The 22,467-nt window shown below is 41.5% G+C and overlaps 1 protein-coding gene across 5 annotated transcripts in view; it reads left to right on the forward strand.

The window, feature by feature from the left end:
• LOC122563169 (membrane cofactor protein-like) overlaps nt 1-22,467 on the forward strand; it is a 58,696-nt gene that overhangs the window by 15,836 nt on the left and 20,393 nt on the right. For 2 of the 5 annotated variants that reach the window (XM_043716659.1, XM_043716661.1), the window contains exons 5-8: nt 2,841-3,023; nt 4,399-4,584; nt 7,512-7,547; nt 14,164-14,184. In XM_043716659.1, coding sequence (XP_043572594.1) covers nt 2,841-3,023; nt 4,399-4,584; nt 7,512-7,547; nt 14,164-14,184 — 426 coding nt within the window. The remainder of the gene's footprint in view (nt 1-2,840; nt 3,024-4,398; nt 4,585-7,511; nt 7,548-14,163; nt 14,185-22,467) is intronic. The other 3 variants (XM_043716663.1, XM_043716660.1, XM_043716662.1) reach the window with 3 other exon arrangements.

Consider the following 22,467-nt stretch of genomic DNA (forward strand, 5'->3'; position numbering starts at 1 on the left):
TCCATCTGCCACTTCTCAGCCCATTGGCCCATCTGGTCCAGATCCTGTTGTAATCTGAGGTAACCCTCTTTGCTGTCCACTACACCTCCAACTTTGGTGTCATCTGCAAACTTACTAACTGTACCTCTTATGCTCGCATCCAAATCATTTATGTAAATGACAAAACATAGAGGGCCCAGCACCAATCCTTGTGGCACTGCACTGGTCAAAGGCCTCCAGTCTGGAAAAAAAACCCTCCACCATCACCACCCTCTGTCTTCTACCTTTTGAGCCACTTCTGTTTCCAAATGGCTAGTTCTCCCTGTATTCCATGAGATCTAACCTTGCTAATCAGTCTCCCATGGGGAACCTTGTCGAACGCCTTACTGAAGTCTATATAGATCACATCTACTGTTCTGCCCTCATCAATCTTCTTTGTTACTTCATCAAAAAACTTTGTGAGACATGATTTCCCATACACAAAGCCATGTTGACTATCCCAAATCATCAGTGCTTGCCTTTCCAAATACATGTACATCCTGTCCCTCAGGATTCCCTCCAACAACTTACCCACCACCGAGATCAGGCTCACTGGTCTATAGTCCCCTGGCTTGTCCTTACCGCCCTTCTTAAACAGTTTCAGAATCTCTTCAATGTGAGGTTTAGAATGATTTTAAGCTGGGAGCAGATTCCTACTTTTTATCTTAAACACAGAATCATTCTGTACCTGAGGCTGAAATGTTACTGCAAGGTTGTATTTAAAATGATTAATTAGTCTCGATTAAACAGACTGTTTGTTTGTTTTTTTCAAATTTGTGATTCAAACTCTTTTATAAGACATAAGATCTGACTAGTTAAAATTGACAGTGGGGCAGTCTTAGTCTGTAAAAACAGCAAGTAAGTTAAAGCCTTCTCAATATTACCTTTTATAGAGTTTGCATTTCATAACCAGTAATGGCTACTCAAAATCATCAAAGTCTCAATGCAATTAAATTCATTCATGGCAAGTAAGCACAAAGACATTTTTTTTCTACTGGATTCAACAGCCTCAATACTAAAATAGTCTCTCTCTAGTGTCCTCTTGAACTCTCAAGTCAGGGTTTTGTAATAGCAAAGACTTCTTTTTCTGTCTGCCATGTTTCCAAGGGGTAATAAAAATCCATTATAACTGGCAGCATGTAACTGTTAATTATGAAGTTTTTGATAGTATAGAGTTTCGTTTTAGGGTCAGAATCAAACACTGTCATTAATTTCACAAGGGAATGGCTGTGAATGTTATCATTTGGTGTCCTGTTCTCTCATTCACTGATGCTGTGGCAAATGTTCTTAATTGTTTTACAGTATCCCGTTATCACTTGGTAAGCCCAGGTGTCCCTATCTTTTGCATTATTTAACCCCTCCCCCCTCCCCCGCAATACATGTGTATGCAGCATTGCATTTTACTCTAAATGTTTAAAGACCGGTTTTAAGGCTATAGACTTTCTCGGATAGTGTTTTTTTTCCCCAGTGTGCAAATGCCAGATGTCTGAGTATAAGTTTAAAGTGAGAAAGAGGAAGTTTTAAAGAAGATGTGCAGTATTGCAGGATGTATGTAAAAAGACCACCTTGGTGTTACATTTGCAATATATTGGTACAACATTCTGGTTTACAGCATTGATCGATTTAAATCATTTAATCATTACCAAAGTGCTCATTCACATGTCCATTTACTCACTCAGAGGTTCACTATTATCTATTCCATGACTGGCGGTATACAGAATTGGCAATAGTAGCAAAAGCTGTATGTTAAAATATCTTCCAGATAATGTTGTTTTGTTAGTGAATACAATAAAATGCTTTTACAATGAAATCTGATTGCCTGGACCTATCTAGCTATTCTTCATTTATCTTCTATTAATAACAGATACATTGTTATTGTGCCACAAATAGTCGGAAAACTGCAGCAGGTCAGACACCATCCCAGGAGCAGGAAAATCGACATTTCGGGCATGAGCCCTTTATCAGGAATTGACGTTAAGCTTATCCCCAAAACATCTATTCTCCAGGTCCTCAGATGCTGCCTGAACCTGATGTGCTCTTCCAGCACCAATGTCTACTCCAATCTCCAGCATCTGCAATCCACACTTTCTCCACGAAAAGTTCCCAGTCATTGGCAATCTGATTCTATTACCAACATTTTAACTCTTAACACTGAGGCTCAGTCAAAAAATTACTGTAGCAATTTCTCCCAACAAGAAAATCAAACTGGTAGTACTCAGCAGTAAAGCACATCTGTGGGAATAAATATTAACACTTCAGATGGATGATCATCCATCAAAAAAGTTGTGTACTTTATTGACTTGTATATAGATCACTGGGTGAAAATCCTAGATTTTGTTTGCTAATGGTAATGAGGACTAATATTGACCTAAGGCCTGTCTAGTTCAAAAGAATATTCACCTATAACCACCTCTGACTGTAACTGTGAACTTTCTCATGATGTGCACACCCTGGGGGGGAAAACAAATGTGGGTTATAATTTTTTTTCTCACTACCTCCCCTGCAGTATATTGCTTTCCTTAGATATGTAATTAGGATTTTGCGGTGAGTGGTTTTTCAGATACAAGATTGAGGAAGGCATTATTTTTCCAGACACAGTAATGGGCCCCTGGACCTGGCTTCACATTCGCACAGTAGATCTGACTTGCTGAATTCCATCACGAAATGTATAGTAGAGACCATGAAGAAAATGACTGTACTACATTGTTTGGCAGTGTATTCGTTCACAGATGTGTTATTAATGAGCATGATTATAATTCATCAAAGAAAAGTTGTGATCGAACAGTCTCATCCGAGCATTTAATAATTTTCATTTTCTCTAGCCATCACATGTAGTGATCTTGCACCTATCGGAAATGGAAAAGCTCCGGTACCATCTGGTGACTCGTGGACATATGGGATGGTCGCAGAATATTCATGTAATGATGGCTACTCATTGATTGGCACAGCTGCCCTCACCTGCCAAGCAGATGGCACATGGGACAAGGATCCACCTGACTGCAGAGGTACCCAAGTACAAGATCAGAATCAGCTTTAATTAAATGTTATAGCTGGAATTGGGAAAGTTGATTCTTCGTATCTTGGTACTTATGATTTGCAGTCAACTGTATTGATTTTCATTATGCATGGTTTTCTGATAGGAAATGAGGGAGGGGCTACTTGCACAAACTAAAACATTTCCTCTGCATTTGTTGTTTGCCTTTGATGGATTGGCAGAAATGAATCGAGAATTAAGTTAATACTGAGTAGAGTAGACTTCCCACTAGGGTGAAGATGTTGTGGCTGATGAGGTTCTTCTTGACCATCACAGAACTCAAATGAATTGGTCTCTCCAAACCAAGCAAGACCTATTTGAAATCCGTCTCCAGTAGATGATAGCTGAGTCCATTAATCATTGTAGACTGTAGACTCATAAATTGATCATGATGCCAGCATTTGGTTTGTGTTGTAGGGGTGAGTACAACCTTTTTTTTACTTCTAGCCAGCAAAAACGGAATATTTAATGCTCTGGTTTATAACTATCCAATTGCTTACCCCAATGTTCCTCTACTGAACAATGACCAGATGCAGTTCTGCAGTGGGAATTGAAGGCAGATTGCTGGTGCCATTTAGATTGGATGTAGCTACAGATGGTAAACTGTGGCATTATGGTTGAATAGTGTCATATGTACAAGGGAGTGTCAGACATTTTCTGTCAATTGCCACTGTCTGTGCTATGAGCAGTGTTGCTTTGTGGCTGATGTGCCATTACATTGCTGGTGAGGGACAACCAGGGAATACCAACACTTGTCCGGTTGCACGTCAGCTTTTCAAAGGGAAGGAATGCTGGTCTTTGTGGATATCCAGTGAGTGGAGAGTTGTTCCAGGAATGGTGTGTAATCTGACCACATTTTGAATACTATGAGCAGTTTTTGGGCACCCAAGGAAAGATTTAAGATGTATGGGTAGGTTCTTGATTAGTAACTGGATCAAGGGTTATGAAGAGAAAGTAGGTGAATGGTGTTGAAATGGAGCTGCTATGATCAAATGGCAGAACAGACTTGATGGGCAGAATGGCCTAATTTTAGTCAATTTTATAATGGGGCTAGAATTGGAAATGAGGAATATCTAGGAGTGGGGTAGGTGGTTAAGGTGCATTTGGTGGGATAAGGGTTGAAATCTCACAGCAAGAATCCCTCAACATGGCAATGCATGCTCAGCCAATAAACAGAAGATTCAACCCTACCTGTTTGTATTTTACTGGAATTAGAATTTTTCTGGTATGTTGCATAGTTGTAAGAAGGTTCTTGTAGCCTTTAGAATGAGCACAGTTTTAAATTTTTGTTGACCTTGAAATTTGAACAACGCAATACATATAAGCTTTAAATGTTCTTTTCCCAGTTGTTGAATGTTCCCGTCCTGTCACACCTGCACATGCCTACGTTGAAAGAGGATTTGGACACAAGTACAAGTATCAGCAGGAGGTGGTCTTCCGTTGCAATGAAGGTTTTGAAATGATTGGTGCAAGTGTCATTAAATGCAATGAGAATAGCATCTTTGAGCCATCGCCACCTATTTGTAGATTACGTGAGTAACCGTCACTTCAATTAGAAATAGTTTGTTACTGTCGGAATTAAAACTGAATTGAACTGTGAAATCATGGGTTAGATATTTGGGGATGGAAGGTGGTTGGCCAGTAAAATGTTGCAATCAGTGCCCTGTGGAGATTTTGGGCACACTCAGTGGAAAATTCATAAAGTTGCAGACTTGTGTTCAGGGCTGTGCCACAGCCTGTAGTGTGTGCTGACTCCAGAACCAGCAATCACAAAGGAGTGGGAATTTCAACTTTTCTTCCACTACGTTGGTTATTTGAAATCTCTAACATTCATTCAGGTATGCCTGAATGTCTTGTTGATGACTCCTTTTATTTTTTTTTCCCAAGGTGATTAGATTTTTAAACATTCTTGTCAGTGGTCTTGTTCAGTTTATTTAGAAGATTTTCACTTACCTTTGTTCCATACATGTGTTTCATTTCTTAACATTCTCCCTGTATATTAAAAGGGAGGATCTGTGAAAATACATTTTAATGTTATAGGCTGTTAAAGTAGTCAATGACATTACTCCACCTCCACATTGAACACTACAATCTGTTGCAGTACTCTCATTGACCAAGGTGAATTTTATTGCTGAAGATCTTTATCTTATCGCAAGGCTTTCTTTATCGTCAGCAGGGAGGATATTTCACCATTGAACAGAAAATCCAGCTCAATATATTTTAATGTGGATCTTGTTCAATTAGCATGAACTTTGGTTACAAAAAAAGCTGTGAAGTTGTTTACTACTTGGTGACCTAAGGCATAACAGAACAATTGTTGTTTTTTTTAATTAATCACTGAAATAAGTGATTCGGATGTAGCTGCTTCCCTACTTTGAACCATTGAGGAGAGGGATGAGAAGAAGCAATGAGGCAAGACCTGGGGTGGATGAGGGATGCAAAAGAGGAGTGGGATCTGCGACTGGTATCTTGTTTATCATGTGCCTTGTGGGGTTCAGAGGAAAGTCATTCAGTCATTGTTCTTTCCATTTGATTTTTTTTCAAATATTAATAGAGGAAAACTCCAGCTTCGTTAATTCAACAACTTACAGATAATTGATTTTATTAACTGTAGTGTTTAATTTTTCATGTATCCAGATGCGCATCAGTACTTTGGTTCTAGTTTCTAATAACCTCTACCCTCTATTATAGGCACTCTCACTCAAAAGGTTGTTTGGTCCCAGCCGTTTGCTTTCACTGAGTAACAAATGCATAGTGTAGTGCTCAAACGTGCCTTCACTCCAGTCATGCCAACACTGATACAATTACTTACATTTAGCATCAAGTGTTGAATAATTGAGAAATCTAAGTTTAAAAATGTATTGGTGGAAATGTTTAAAAAGACTTCATGGTTATATATTTATAGGTCGCTATTTAAATGGTCAAATTTGCACGTCTAATAATATCTGCATTTTAATTCTCCAGAAATTTTCTATTAGGGTGCCTGTACTTTGAGTGACAGTTTGGGACTTTTTTTTTTCTAGGTGTATAATTCCACTAGCAGCAACTGCAAGTAGGGTCACGGGAGGGGAGTGGGGATATATATGAATCCAGGACCTGGGTTTGCTGGAGGTTGGAGAATGAAAGGATGTGAGCCTGGACTCAGCAAGTGCAGTGAGGTGGGCGGAGAGGAAGGACGAAGTGGGCATGAGGGAGAAGATGTTGGAGAAGGAGGGAATGAATGTGTAGGACAGACTATTTCTGAAAAAGGCTGTGTCTTGGTGGAGCTTCAGTTCTTTCTCCGGAGAATATGGGGGGTTTGGCTGAAAATAACCTGCATGAGTGCATAAAATAACAATCTACAAATTACTTTGAAAAGTATACCTGCGCTCTTATTTTACAGAGCAGCATACAATTAACTGTGAGCTATAATAATTACAAGTTATGGTGCTTCATTGTTTTTGGCATCTGCAAGTTAATTTTCATTCTTTAATGCACTAATTTCTGGGATTTGGCTATTACTACTTGCAAGACCAGCCTTCGCTTTATATCCACTTTTGAGTTAAATTGAGGTCACCGTGAAAAACAACTTGCAAAGCATTGCCTTAATCTTTTGCAGTTTCTTTTTTTTCCTTGTATACAATCCAGGCAGGTCACGTTCTGTTGTGATTTATGAACTTCATCCTATGTTGCGTGCAATAACTGCACTAAATTGGATTTTTTGAACTGGTTAGGTTACGTTAGTAATTTCTTTTGTTTGCAAGTGTATTGGTTCAGCTTTGATAGCAATAGAATGTAAAAGAAATGTCAACTATCTGAAAGGGCCAAGAATAAATTGTTTAAAATAGATCACAAGTGGTTTAATATATGATGCCTTATCATAGATTTTCAGAGCTCCACATACACTAATTTTCAGACCTTTTGTCACTACTCATAATTGGTGCATGCATTAGATGGGGAAGTTAGCACCTGTCTGTCCACAATTGGTGATTTATGTGGCATTTCTATTATGTTCAGCATCATACTCAGAACTCCGGTTTCCTCCCACAGTCCAAAGATGTGCAGGTTCAGGTGAATTGGCCATGCTAAATTGCCCGTAGTGTTAGGTAAGGGGTAAATGTAGGGGTATGGGTGGGTTACGATTCGGTGGGTCGGTGTGGACTTGTTGGGCCGAAGGGCCTGTTTCCACACTGTAATCTAATCTAATCTACTCAGCAAAAAAATCTACTTTAATAGATACTCATAAGCTTCATGGAATATTCTAGAATGTGTCCTTTTTTTAACAATCTTTCGAGGGAATGGCTTTTTTTAAAATGGTAACACTTGTTGTCATTTTGTTTGGACAATGTATAGAAACTGGAACAACTACAACTGAAGTTTATTGTGTGAAATGAACAATTTATTTAAACTTGCCCTTTTTAGAAGCAGTCATGGTAATGCTGTCCATGTGACTCCTTTTCAATTTTCTTTATCTATACAGCACCAACATCTACACCTACACCCACTACAACAATTGGTGAGTGCATGTTTAATATAGTGACAGTTACATAATATACAGAAACAGGCAGTTTGTTTGAACCAAACTGGTTTTCATTGTTCATAGCAATAGTATCTACTGCCATGTTCCCATTTAGCCTACAACCAACTTTTTCTAACCAATTCTTTGTAACTGAAATAAAGGTTGTCTGTTGAGGAGTGCACTGCATACCCAATCGATTTACTACTTTTTTTTGTAGTAAAAATACCTGCTGCTCTATCTTTGCTTCTCTTAAAGTTTTAATCTCCAATATCTGTTATGATCATGGACAAAATCACCATATGTTGCAATCTGGTTAGAGATCAATAACTTTTTTTAAAGCAGGCAAAGTTTAAAATCTCAGGTACTTAGTGCATAAAGACACAAAATTCTACTGTTTTAAGTGAGGAACAAGAGGATGGCCAGAGTGAGGATTGGGCCATTCAAGGATAGTGAAGGGAACTTGTGCCTGGAGTTGGAGGAAGTAGGGCAGGTTCTTTTAAATAAATATTTTGCTTCAGTATTCATTACTGAGAGGGATCTTGACATTTTGAGGACAGCATGAAACAGACTGATGGGAGAACAGGAGGATGTGCTGAAAATTTTGAAAAATCTAAACATAGATAAATCTCCTGGGCCAAATGGGATATATACCCTAGATACTACAGGAACCAAGGGAAAAGATTGCGCCTTTGATGACTATCTTTGCATCCTCACTGTTCACCTGGAGTAGTGCCAGATGTTTGCAGGGTGGTACATGTTGTTCTTGTTCAAGAAAGGAAATAGGGGATAATCCTGGGAATTACAGACTAGTCAGTCTTATGCCAGTGGTGGGCAAAGTATTGGAGAGGATTCTGAGACAGGATTTATGATTACTTGGGGAGAACCAGTGTTAACATGACTTTGTGAGGGGCAGGTCATGCCTCAAACCTTATTGAATTCTTTGAGGATGTGTCAAACCACATTTGAAGGTAGAGCAGTGGATGTGGTGTACATGGATTTTAGCAAGGTGTTTGATTTAAGGTTACTCATGGTGGGCTTCTTCAGAAAATAAGGCATGTGATGCAGGGAAGTCTGGCTGTCTGGATACAGAATTGGCTGGCCCATAAAAGACAGGTGGTGGTAGATGGAAAGTATTTATTTAGCCTGGAACTTGATGACCAGGATTGGTTCTGGGACCTCTGCTCTGTGATTTTCATAAATGACTTGGATGAAGAAGTTGAAGGGTGGGTTAGTAAGTCTGTCAATCACACGAAGGTTGGTGGAGTTGTGGATAGTGTGGATGGCAATTATAGGTTGGAGTGGGACATGAACAGGATGTAGAACTGCGTTGATAAGTGGCAGGTGGAGTTCAACCTGGAAAAGTGAAATTGTTCAGTTTGAATGCAGTCTGCAGGGTTAGAGGCAGGGTTCTTGGCAGTGTGGAGGAGTAGCAGGATCTTGGAATCCACATACATAGATCCCTCAAAGTTGCCACTCAAGTTGATAGCCTTGTTAAGAAGGCATATGGTGTGTTGGCTTTCGTTAGTAACGAGGTTGAGTTAGAGCCGTGAGGTTATCCTGCAGCCCTGTAGAGCCCTGGTTAGATCATACTTGGAATAGTGTTCAGTTCTGGTCGCCTCATTATAGGAAAGATGTGTCGGCTTTGGAGAAGGTGCAGAGGAGATTTACCAGGGTGCTGCCTGGACTGGAGGGCATCTCTTATGAAAGGTTGAGGGAGCTAGGGCTTTTCTCATTGGAGCAAAGAACAATGAGAGGTGACTTGATGTGTACAAGATGGGAGAAAGTGAGGACTGCAGATGCTGGAGATCCAAGTTGAAGGATGTGATGCTAGAAAAGCACAGTTGGTCAGGCAGCACCTGAGGAGCAGGAGAATTTGCTATTTTGGGCATAAGCTTTTCATCAGGAATTCCTGTACAAGATGTTGAGAGGCAGTAGATAGTCAGAGACCTTTTCCCAGGCAGAAATGCCTTCTCATGAGGGGGCATAACTTTAGGGGTAATTGGAGGAAGGTTTGGGGTGATGTCAGAGGTAGGTTCTTTACCATCACTGCTGGCAGTGCATTCCACACACTCACCACTGTGTGGAGCCTGATACATTGGGGACATTTAAGCGACACTTGGATAAGCACATGGAAGATAGTACAATGAAGGATATGTGGATTAGTTTGATCTTGGAATAGGATAAGAGGCTGGCACAACTTTGAGGATCAAAGGGCCTGTGCCTGTGCTGTACTGTTCTATGTTAACAACTAAAATCAACTTTACGTCAACTTTATAAATCAACTGAATTTCTCACGACCCATCCATACATTCATTCTGTGGGTGATCAAATCTCATTTAAACTTTACCACCTTCAAATATCCATTTTTGAAAATCTCTCCTCTGAACGTCCTCAATCATTCCAACTCTACCTCAATGGGTTAGGACACTGTTGGAATATTGCATGCAGTTCTGGTTTTCCTTCCTTCGAAAGATGCTGTGGAACTTGAAAGGGTTCATAAAAGATTTACAAGGATATTGCTAGGGTTGGAGGATTTTAGATATAGGGAGAGGTTGAATAGACTAGGGCTGTTTTCCCTGGAGCGTTGGTGGCTGAGGGTTTATAAAATTCAGGGGTATGGATAGGATAAATAGTCTTTTCTCTGGGGTGGGGGAGTCCAGAACTAGAGGGCAGAGGTTTAGGGTGAGAGGGGAAAGATATGAGACCTAAGGGGCAACTTTTTCATGCAGAGGGTGGTGCGTGTATGGAATGAGTTGCCAGAGGAAGTGGTGGAGGCTGGTACAATTGCAACATTTAAAAGGCATTTGGATGGGTATATGAATAGGAAGGGTTTGGAGGGATATGGGCCAGGTGCTGGCAGGTGAGACTAGATTGGGTTGGAATATCTGATCAGCGTGGACGAGTTGGACCGAAGGGTCTGCTTCCATGCTGTACGTTTCTATGACTCTGACTACTCATGTCCTGGTGGTTTAATCCTTTCCTCCAAGTGAACCCACAGGATTCTTAAGACTGCCTGTTAGCGTTGAAAATATGACGCAATTTCAGCTTTTTGCTAAATAGCTAGCTCATCTTTTGAGATACTGCTACTTATGGACTTATCCTTGCTGAACCATCTGCTTTCTAGCAGACTGGTTTCTTTCAACTCCACTGAGTCGACATGCTCCAGTGCTGAGCTGCTATAGCCCAGCAGAATGGAGTTACCAAATTGCTTCCCCAAGTACCACCAGTTACTGAGCAATCTATCAGCATTTATTTTAATTGTGTGGAGTCCCTCTTCCACTCTTCCTAATCATTTTAGCTGATTTAAAAATAACCAACTGTTCACATCCTTGATCTGTTTTGAGTAAATAGTTAATTTATGAAAAGGCTAGCAAGCCCCAGCCCAGTCCTAGACAGGATCAGATGGACAAGGTTTGTGTAAAGATTTGTAGCTCTGGTGCCAGTTGTATTGGTTGTGGGTATGTTTGCCAAGCTGGGAAGTTAATTTTGCAGATGTTGTCACTTGTCTAGGTGACACTTTAACTGCTTTAGAGCCTCCTGTGAAGCGTTGCAGTACTGTCTTCTGGAATTTTACAGAGGATCCTCTATTGTCCGAATGAGATGGGCCCACATTTTCGTTTGGATAATTGGTTATTCGGTTAATTGATTAAATGCCTTTCCTCTGGGGCTCGAATTTTCTGTAAACATCTGCTTCCTGTTCAGGAGATAAGGCAGCATCACAGCATACGCAAGCCCCATCCAACACCCCCACCTTTCTCTCCCCTCTCTTCCCCACCCCCCAAAACACTGCCTCCCACCCCAGACTGGACACCAACAATTTTGCTGCTTCCTCCTTTTGGGGGTGACACTCCAGATTTTACTACTTTTTGACAGGTTCCACCTTGCCTTTGTGCAGGACAATGTTGGAGAGGTTATCTGTAGAACTCCAGGAAAAGTGTGGGAAGAGGCATAGGGTGGGAGGTCTGTCATTTAGAGACGGTGCCTGCGCTCCCATCAGTCCAGGACTCTTCTAGGCAGCACTTTTAATCATTATAAACCAAATACGTGATCAGTGTTGGATACACATCTTTGGTGTAATGTTTGTCGGGACCTCTATCTCCTTTGGATAATCCAAATTTCAGATAACTGGTTTTCGGATAATTGAGGTTCCTCTGTATTTGGTTCTGTTTCTGATTGTAGTGACTGGTATATTGGGTCTATGTCTGTGATTGTGGAGTCTGCAGATGAGTGCAATGCCTCTTAGATGCTGCATTAGGACCCCTTTTTTTTCAAAAGGGCTACAACACAACTGCAGCACTCCTGTTCTGCAAAAAGGAGGATGACACCTGTACAGAGTCTTCATCAAGAGTGGATATCTCCACAACTTCATCTGCAGATGTCTAACAGACAACGCAATGAGGACATGCCATGACCCAACACACTAACCACTCTACCTTGTTTTAAAAAAAAATCTTGGAACTGACAGCCAGACTTCTCCGACTACTCTGATCCCTGACATCCCATAAACCTACAGCCACGCTCAGACAACAACTCACCAGACCAAAAGAATCTATACCCACCTGTTGCAAGACAAACATAATTTACAAAATTCCATGCAAAGACTGCAAGAAACACTATATAGATCAAACAGTTGACAAAGAGCAACCCACATGCACTAACTAGCCACAGAACGCCACGATCAGCTGTCCCTAGTAGCTATACACAAATGACCAGGATCACTAATTCATCTGGAACAACACAACAATCAGAGGACAAGCTAAACACAGGACAGCCAGAGAATTTCTAGAGAAATTGCACTCTTCAAAACTCTCATCAACAAACAGACCTGGACCCAATATACCAGCCACTACAGCGAACAACCAGAAGCAGCAAGAGTGGAACCAAACGAATTCTAGCAGATAGAGTACTGCAGCACTTCACAGGAAGCTGCAAAGCACTGAAGATGTGAATTAAGGACAATATGTCTACAAATCAACTTCCCTGCTCAGCAAGCATACCCACAACCACAGGATCAGATGGAATCAGCATTTGAACGTTTTGATTTCTACTTGAAATGTGGACATCCCTGCTGCAGCTGACATGTGGCTTTAGCTGAAACTGCCCCAGTGAACTGTTGTCTGATGGCAACACCATTATCATTCCCAGTATCTAAACTTCATCCTTGACTTTTGAAATGCTTTTGTCACTTCCAGTTTCCAACTTCCTGCCCTGAGCAATGTCTTCTGTTAAGTCTCTCTATCTCCATCTTTTACTAATGTTTTGTTGTATTCCTTTTGCCTCAGGCAGAGATTCCCCAAATTGTTCCACTGTCCTCTCTCCTTTTGTAGCCCCCATATTCAACAGATTACACTCTGCCATGTACTAACCACCAACAAAATGCCACCATTAAAAGCATTGCTCCCCAATCGCCTTCCTCTTTGAGAATTCCAAATGGGTTTAATTTTCTGGCACACTGGTCTGCTCCTCAATCATTGTTTGAATCTTTCACCTTTTTGTGGTCTTGTACCTAGTCTCTCCTTACCATTTTAAGGCTTCAGACACTGCAGGTCAAGCTGCAGCTGATTTACATCTTGCCATTCACAGCTCAGAATCGTGTTTGCTATGTAGTGGGGAACCAAAAGCAGGTAAAGGGACCACTTTGTGGAGGACCTTCATGTAATTGACAGGCACAACCCAATCCTCTGCCTCTTGCTTAATTTTTTCTGGTAAAATAAAGAACTGCTGGAAATCTGAAACAAAAGCAGAAATAGCTGATGCAGTTCAGCAGGTTTGGCACATCTGTAGAGAGAAAGAGTTAACATTTCAAATCTGGTGACTATTTGAGTTTCTACCTTGTTCTCATGCTGACTTGTCTTCATGTTCCTCTAGTGTTGAGTGAAGTACTTTGCAAGCTCCCAAGTACACTTTTGATTAAAATGCTTTTGTAATTTCACTGACTTCAGCCTGCAATCTCCTCTGCTCTGCAAGATTTGGTTTCAGATTAGCTTTTCCAATGTTGTTTGCTTGCAGCTGGCAGCTGTTCATCATTTTACCATTTGCTGCTTGTGACATTTGTTTTTCTACTCATCCCAATGCAGCCTCCTTCAGCTGTACTGCTAATATCTGCCATCTTCAACCCAAGCGCACCCTTCTGTTTTTTTTTTTATTCCTCATCCACTTGATTAAACACTGCTAATTTTTTGCCATTTCTGAAAGGTCATCAACTGGAAATACAAGCATGTTTATGTATACAAAGTGCTTCATCCGATTTAATAGTAATTGTTTCAGACCTACCATCAAAAAAGGCCTATTCTTCCATCAAATTAGATGTGGATACTGGAATCTGTGAATCCATTAATGGAGGTTACCTAAGAACATATCTTTTAAAATAAGGTGCTAACTTGAGTACGGACTCAGTTAATCAACTGAGTGGCATAATCCACACTGCATCCTTTATGCACATTTAATTTTATGGCAGTAGTACTTCATTTTTTTTTTAATCCATTTGTGTAGGAACTGCAGCTTCTACTTCCAGTAAGTGTATTAAACAGAATTCAGTGTATTTAAATGCTATTTTATGGCAACATTGCCCACCTGACATCTTTTTTTTTTCCTCCTCTCATTCCCTCTACAGTACCTGCTACTGCAACAGCTGGTGAGTGCATTGTATTAACTTGATGACACCTACAACCCTGCTTTAGATACGGCAGTTTAGTCCAACCAAACTAAATTCTGTTTTCCATACGAGCAATTGTCCTAGTCCTGGATGCTTTCCCTGTTCCCATGTAGCTTTATGCCATCTTCCTAATCTATTATTTCGACTTGTCTTGTATTTTAGACCATCCAACCATGAAGAGTTTGATTCTAAGTTTCCACAGCCTCCGTCCTTCTTGCTCCAACAGTAAACAGCCAGCCAGCTTCTGTCTCCTCTCTAGGAATTATGAATAAGACTGCTGAAAGACAGCTTTTATTTCAGTCTGTTGTTACTGTCCCACTGTCTGAATTCTTCCTATTATGATTCTCCCTTTGTCATGTTTACATGCCCTCCATCACTTTTAACAGTTTCAATTAGTTGGCCTTAAACATCTGTTTTCACCACGAGCAACTAACTTCTCTGCATTCCAATCCTTACCAGAACAGTCTGCTCCACTCCCTTGGAAAGCGGCTTCAACCCATGTCTATCACTAGCACCTTTCTTTGCCTGGGTGACATTGTTCTCATTTTGAGCAGTTCTCCTTGACTATATATGCTTTGTTTAAAAGATATGATTGCTGTAGGTATCTGAATTTCCGGTGGGGTCTCACCCAAGCCCTCTACAATTCTAGCAAGATGTTCTCGCAATTTAAAATCTGTTTTGTAATAACAGCCAACATACTATTTGTCTTCCTAATAGCTTGTTATAAATACTTAATAACAATGTGTTCCTTCTAAATCTTTGTTTTGAAGAGGGCATGGGTACTCTGTTACAAGTTTCATGTCTCTTAAAAAGTAAATTTGCTTTTATTTGTAAGTGATCAACATCGCATTTACCCCCATGTACTCCACCTGCTGCCTAGCTTGCTCATTACTGATTTATAACTGTTTTGCAGTCCCTTCACAAAAATCCACATTTCTATCTAACTACTTATTATGCCTGCACAGTTGGATACGTTACTTTGGGCTTTTTTCTTTGAGGTCATTGAATTAATTCATTCTTTTGAGTGATGCAAGCCTTAGTGGCAAGCTGAGCATTTGTTGGTCAATGTTAACTGCCAGTGATGGCGAGCGACTTACTTGAACTGCTGCAGTTTAATCTGCAGCTTCTTCACTGTCAAGATAGTCAGGATGGTGCGCTCTGGAAGGTAACCTGCAGGTGGTGATGTTGTCCTGCATCTGCTCCCTTGTCCTACTACGTGGTGGGATTGTGTGCGTGCTTGTAAGGTGCTGTTGCATGTCATGTGAATTGCATATTGTATGTGGTACATGTTGTCCATCAGTGGAAATCGGAATGTCTAAGTTGACAGATCAATTAGGCTGCTTTACCCTGTATTGTGTAGAGTTCCTTTTTAGAACTATATTGTTCAGTTAAGTAGAATCAAACTCCTGGCTTGTAGATGGACAAGCTTTGGTGAATAAGGAAGTGAGTGACTCTGTAGGACTTGCAGTTTTGACTCACTTTTGCAGCTACAGTAGTGGATAATCCTGTTCAGTTTCTTACACTTATTTACAAATAAAGGAATGTATTAGCAAATAGTTTTAACTTTACAAACATAAAATTATTGAAAAATACAATCAATAACCAATATCAATATAATAAGAAAACAAATTACAACTACTGTCCTCTAACTAACCTATCCTATAATACAAAACAAACCCTAACACTCAATAAATAATGAATAGATCAAAAAAACCCACTAAATACAGAACAGCTATGCTCAGTGCAAACTTCTCAAACAAAGGAACAGGAGCATTGTGTGTATGTGTGTGTGTGTGTGTGTATATACCTGTACTGACTCAGGAGCCCCCCTCCAGGGCCCAGGGCTTGACAAACTTAACCATCCTGGTTAAACAAATGCCCTAGTTAAGATAACTGACAAATCTATATCCAAATAACTTGAGTAGGGCTGCCATGTCTTATAAAAATGGTCTGTGTGGTGCACCATGTTTGTGAAAATGTCCAAGGGAATGTGCTCCATAATTAATTTCTGCCATCCCAGCAAGCCTGGCTGATTCCCAGACACCCAGTTTATCAGAATATTCTTCCATGCACAGTATGCAAAAGTATTAGTTTCTTCCCATGCCCGTCTAAAGATAGTAAATTCGGTAGGCCTAAGAGGAGAGATATCTGGTTTACTTTAACTTCAGTCCTCAATACCCTCCCTATCTCTTCCGCCACGGCGCTCTAATAAACACTGAACCTGTGGCATGTCCAGAAGCAATGGGTCAGAGTACCTACAATTATTTTACATTTGGGGCACACTGAAGATGCCCCCATTTTTAAACTTCGCCAGACGGTCTGTTGCCAGATGTGCCCTGTGCAGAACTTTTAATTGCGTAGCGCATGTTCTGTTACAGATTGAGATCTTTCTAACATTCTCCCATATATTCTTTCATGTTTCAGAAGAGCTCTCCCCTCCTAGCTCTTGCTCCCGGACCCCTCATAACTTGTTAATATCCTGCCACCCAGCAGGCGATGGAGGTGCTTGTGGAACATAGCAACAACCTCTCTGTATCGGACTTACCGGGCTTAGCAAGAAGCGTAGTCTTCTGGATGAAATCCCTAACCAGAAAAAAACAGAAAAGATCTCTGCTGGGCAACCCATATTTGCGGCTCAGTTGCTCAAAAGACATCATAACCTCAACCTCCCCCTCAAACTAGTAACTTCTCTTGCTGCCCATAGTTGGAACCCTGGGTTCATCAACCCTGGTTGGAACCCTGGCGTAAGTGGCGAAGTGTTGGATAATCAACCCTCACTCTGCATTGCCCTCCATGCCTTGACTGTACTAATGACAATGGGGTTCCGACAGTGGTCCATGACTGTCCTCCTCTTATCCATGAACAACAGGCTAATAAGAGGGTAGTTTGCCTGGCAGGCCTTAACATTAAGTTTGGATCGTTACCTGCCCAATCGCAGACAAAGAACAGCAGGGAACTCAATTGGTACCTCCTGATGTCTGGGAAATCCATTCCTCCCCCTCCTTGAGACAACTGCAATTTAGTAAGTTTGATGAGGGGCTGTCCACAATGCCAGACAAAGGAACCAAACCATCCCATAAGCTTCTGCAGCATTGACCTGGGAAATATTTATAGGGAGCAAATGAAGAACATTCATCTTAATGAGAGAGATTCGGCCCAGCCATGAAATTGCAAGATCTCTGGAGATCTCGCCTAATATTGTCGAACAAGTGAGCAAAGTTAGTCCAAAATAACAGATCAAATTTTGGGGGTAATAAAAATGCCTAGGTATGGGAACTTTGCCCGTGACTGCTTAAAAAGGAACTTGGGGTCACCTTCAACTTCTGGCATATCCTTCAGGTTCTCCAAAGGCATAGCCTCCAATTTTGCAAAATTAATCTTGTATCCTGAAATAGCCCCAAATTAATTGATACATTGTATCAAATGGGGTACGGAGGTCATCTGGTTCGATTTTAAAAACAGAAGGACATCATCCGCATGCAGTGTAATCTTGGGTACCCTCTATCCCACTTTTGGAGCAGTTATGTGAATGTTCTGACGAATGGCCTCTGCCAGTGGCTCTATCATCAATGTAAACAACAATGGTGAGAGGGGGCAGCCTTGCCGACTACCCCTACCAATCCTAAAATTCCCAGAGCTCACCCCGTTGGTGATTGCTGCCAGAGGGTGGCGATATAAAACCTCCACCCACCTAGCAAAGACATCACCCAACCTGAACTGTTCTAAGACCTAAAGATATGGCCATTCCACCCAGTCAAATGCTTTCTCTGTATCTAAGGAAATCAACAACCCCTGAATTGATCGTTGCTGACAAACTTGGACCATATTCAGCAACCTTCTAATATTAGAGGATCTCCGGCCCCTTACAAAGCCTGTCTGGTCCTCTTAAACAATATCGGTCAACACCTTTTCCAATCTCGGTGCTAGGATGTTGGACAGAATCTTGAAATCTGAATTTAATAGAGAGATGGGCACAATCCTCAGGATCCCTCCCCTTAAGAATCAAGGAAATGCTAACTTCTGTCAAAGATGGTGGTAGATATAGAACATTACAGCACAGTACAGGCCCTTTGGCCCTCGATGTTGCGCCGCCCTGTCAACTAATCTGAAGCCCATCCCACCTATGCTATTCCATCTACATCCAAATGCCTGTCCAGTGATGACTTAAATGCACTTAAACTTGGCAAATCTATTACCGTTGCAGGCAAAGCATTCCATACCCTTACTACTGAGTAAAGAAACTACCTCTGACATCTGTCTTATACCTATCTCCCTCACTTTAAAGTTGTGTCCCCTCGTGTTTGCTGTTCCCATACTTGGAAAAAGCTCTCCCTGTCCACCCTATCTAACCCTCTGATTATCTTGTATGTCTCTATTAAGTCACCTCTCAACCTTCTTTCTAATGAGAACAGCCTCAAAGCCCTCAGCCTTTCCTCGTAAGTCATTCCTTCCATACCAGGCAACATCCTAGTAAATCTCCTCTGCACCCTTTTCAAAGCTTCCACATCCTCCTTATAATGTGGTGACCAGAACTGTACACAATACTCCAAGTGTGGCCGTACCAGAGCTTTGTATAGCTGCAGCATAACCTCCTGGTTCCAGAACTCAATCCCTCCTTTAATAAAGGCCAAAACACTGTATGTCTTCTTAACAACCCTGTCTATCTGGGTGGCAACTTTCAGGAATCTGGGTACATGGACACCGAGATCTCTCTGCTCACTGCACTCCTAAGAATCTTACCATTAGCCCAGTGCTTTGCATCCGATTACTCCATCCAAAGTGTATCACCTCTCACTTGTCCACATTAAACTACATTTGCCACCCCTCAGGCCAGCTCTGCATCCTATCTGTCTCTGCAACCTACTACATCCTTCGTCACTATCCACAACTCCAACGACCTTAGTGTCATCTGCAAATTTACTAACCCACCCTTCTAAGCCGTCATCCAGATCATTTATAAAAATGACGAACAGCAGTGGACCCAACACTGACCCTTGCAGTACGCCGCTGGTAACTGGACACCAAGATAAACTTGTTCCATCAACTGCAACCCTCTTTTTTTTTTTTTCTTTTTCAGCAAGCCAATTACTGATCCAAACTGCTATGTCTCCCACAATCCCATTCCTCCGCATTTTGTATAATAGCGTACTGTGGGGAACCTTATCGAACGCCTTGCTGAAATCCACATACACCACATCAACTGGTTTACTCTCATCCACCTGTTTGGTCACTTTGTCAAAAAAGTCAATAAGATTCGTTAGGCACGATCTACCCTTCATAAAACCATGCTGATTGTCCCTGATCAGATTATTCTTTTCTAGATGGTTATAATCCAATCTCTTAACCTTTTCCAACAACTGAAGTGAGACTCACTGGTTTGTAATTACCAGGGTTGTATCTACTACCCTTTTTTTGAACAAGGGAACCACATTTGCTATCCTCCAGTCCTCAGGCACTATTCCTGTAGACAATGATTTGAAGATCAATGCCGAAGGCTCGGCAATCTCTTCACTTGCTTCCCAGAGGATCCTAGGATAGATCCCATCCGGCCCAGGGGACTTGTCTATTTTCACACTCTGCAGTATTTCTTATACCTCTTCCTTGCGAACCTCAATCTCTTCTAGTCTCGATGCAAGTATCTCTATCTTCCTCGCCAGCATTTTCATTTTCTATAGTGAACACTGTTGAAAAATATCTATTTAGTGCTTCCCCTATTTCCTCTGACCCCACACACAATTTCCCACTATCCTTGATTAGTCCTAATTTAACTCTCATCATTCTTTTATTCCTAACATACCTATGGAAAGCCTTGGGGTTAATCCTGATCCTACCTGCCAACAACTTCTCGTGTCTCCTCCTGGCTCTTCTGAGCTCTCTTTTTAGGTCTTTCCTGACTTACTTGTAACCCTCAAGCGCCCTAACATTTTGTCCTAACATAAGTCTTTTTCTTGACCAGGGATTCCACTTCCTTAGTAAACCACGACTCATGCGTTCTATATCTTCCTCCCTGCCTGACATGTACATACATATCTAGGACACACAGGAGCTTTTCGTTGAATAAGCTCCACATTTTTAAAGTGCTCATCCCCTGTAATTATCTTCCCCATTCTACGCTTCCTAAATCTTTCCTAATTGCATCATAATTTCCCCCCCCCCCCCCCAACCCAGCTGTAACTCTTGCTCGCTAGAGTACACCTATCCCTTTCCATCACTAAAGTAAACCTGACAGAATTGTGATCGCTGTCTCCAAAGTGCTCGCCCTCTTGCAAATCTAACACCTGGCCGGCTCGTTACCCAGTACCAAATTGAAAGAGGCTTTGTCTCTTGTCGGTCTGTCTACATACTGTGTCAGGAAGCCCTCCTGCGCACACTGGACAAAAACTGATCCATCTATAGTACTTGTACTGTAGTGATCCCAGTCAATATTTGGATAGTTGAAGTCCCCCATGATAACTATCCTGCCTCTCTCACTCCTATCGAGAACCATCTTTGCTATCCTTTCCTGTACATGTCTGGGACTATTCGGAGGCCTATAGAAAACTCCCAGCATGGTGACTTCTCCTTTCCTGTTTCTAACCTCAGCCCATACTACCTCAGTTAACGAGTCCCCAAACATCCTTTCTACAACTGTAATATTGTCCCTGATCAACAATGCCGTACCTCCCCCTCTTTTACCATCTTCTCTGTTCTTACTGAACAGACATTCATGAATATAGGAGTAATTATACATCTGCCCTGACAGAATCCCTATAAACTCTTAAAACTCACCCGGGAGACCATCTGGGCCAGGTGCTTTCCCACTTAAGTTGCCGAGCTGCCTCCTGTATTTCCTGAACTGTCAAGGGAGCATTAAGGAGAGAGGCCTGTTCCAAGGTTACCCCTGGGAGGTCCAGGTTCTTAAAAAGCCTCCATTTTAGCCGCCTTGTCCTCTCAACCTTCAGACGATACAATTTAGAATAAAAGCTCTGAAAAGCCTCAATCTTTTTAGCATCATATGTAAGAACCCCGGCGCTGTCTCTGATTGCAGTATGGATTGGGGAGCACGCTTTTTCCTAGTCAGGTACGCCAAATTCTTCCCTGTCCTATCCCCATATTCGAACAGCCTTTGTCTAGCAAAATCAAGTTTGTGTTTTGTCAGTATTAAATTCAAGGCAGCCTGGAGGGCTGATCCGCTGTAGCTTAGTTACTGAAGGCCATGCAAAATTTGTCGCCTTGGCAGCTTTCAACCGCATCTCAAGTAGATGTTGCTGTTCATCCTTTTGTCGTTTCTGGCTAGACGAATAGGAAATAGCTAATCCCCTAACAAAGGCCTTGTCAGTCTTCCATAGCATAGACTGACTACTAGCCGCACCTGAGTTGATAGTCAAGAATTCCTGAAACTCCTTCAAAACATATTTCACAAATTTGGAATCCTTAAGGAGGAAAAGGTCCAAATACCAGTGCTGCAAACCTAGCCCTTCACCCTTGGCCTTAACCTCCAAATATACCGGCGTGTGATCAGAGATGGCTATATTCCCGATTTTACAACCCATAATCTAATTCAGAAGGGCCGAGAGAACCAAAAAGATGTCAATCCTTGTGTGACATTTTATGTTGGTTTGAAAAAAAGGGTGAAGACCTCTCCAAATATCCACCAGCCCCAACTCCTCTCATCAGTCAACCACTGCTTAGCCTATGAAGAAATAGTTGGGGGCCCACAAGGCATCCTGTCCACTGTTGGATCCAAAAGACAATTAAAATCTACCCACCCCCCCCCCCACCATAATAATGTGCTGTGTTCCAAAAGAACTCAGCTTAGAGAAAGCACTAATCAAAAACTTGGGGGGGGGGGGGCGCTGCGCTGGAGGACAGTAGACATTTAAAATGCCATATTTCTCCCCATGCATCAGGGCTTTAAGTATCTCGAATTGTCCCTGCTCATCTTTCACCTGCTCTAATAATGTGAATGGAAGAATTTCCTGGATAAGTACCGCCTCTCCCCTACTTTTAGTAGTAAAGGATGAAAAGAATACCCGGTCGTAACCCCCTTGTTGTAAGTTCAGGTGTTCCCCATCATCAAGATGGGTTTCCTGCAACAAAGTGATATCAACCCTTTCCCTCTTAAGGCTAGAAAGCACTTTTTTCCTTTTAACAAGCGAATGACTTTGCTTAATGTTCCAGGTGCACCATTTAATAAGACACTTTCAGAGACCCTTGAATCCCTGGGAGGGAGAACCCTGATTACAAATTGTCAAGCACAAGTAAATACATACTCATAGTCAA

Source organism: Chiloscyllium plagiosum, chromosome 26, assembly GCF_004010195.1.
Source record: "Chiloscyllium plagiosum isolate BGI_BamShark_2017 chromosome 26, ASM401019v2, whole genome shotgun sequence".
Classification (NCBI taxonomy): domain Eukaryota; kingdom Metazoa; phylum Chordata; class Chondrichthyes; order Orectolobiformes; family Hemiscylliidae; genus Chiloscyllium; species Chiloscyllium plagiosum.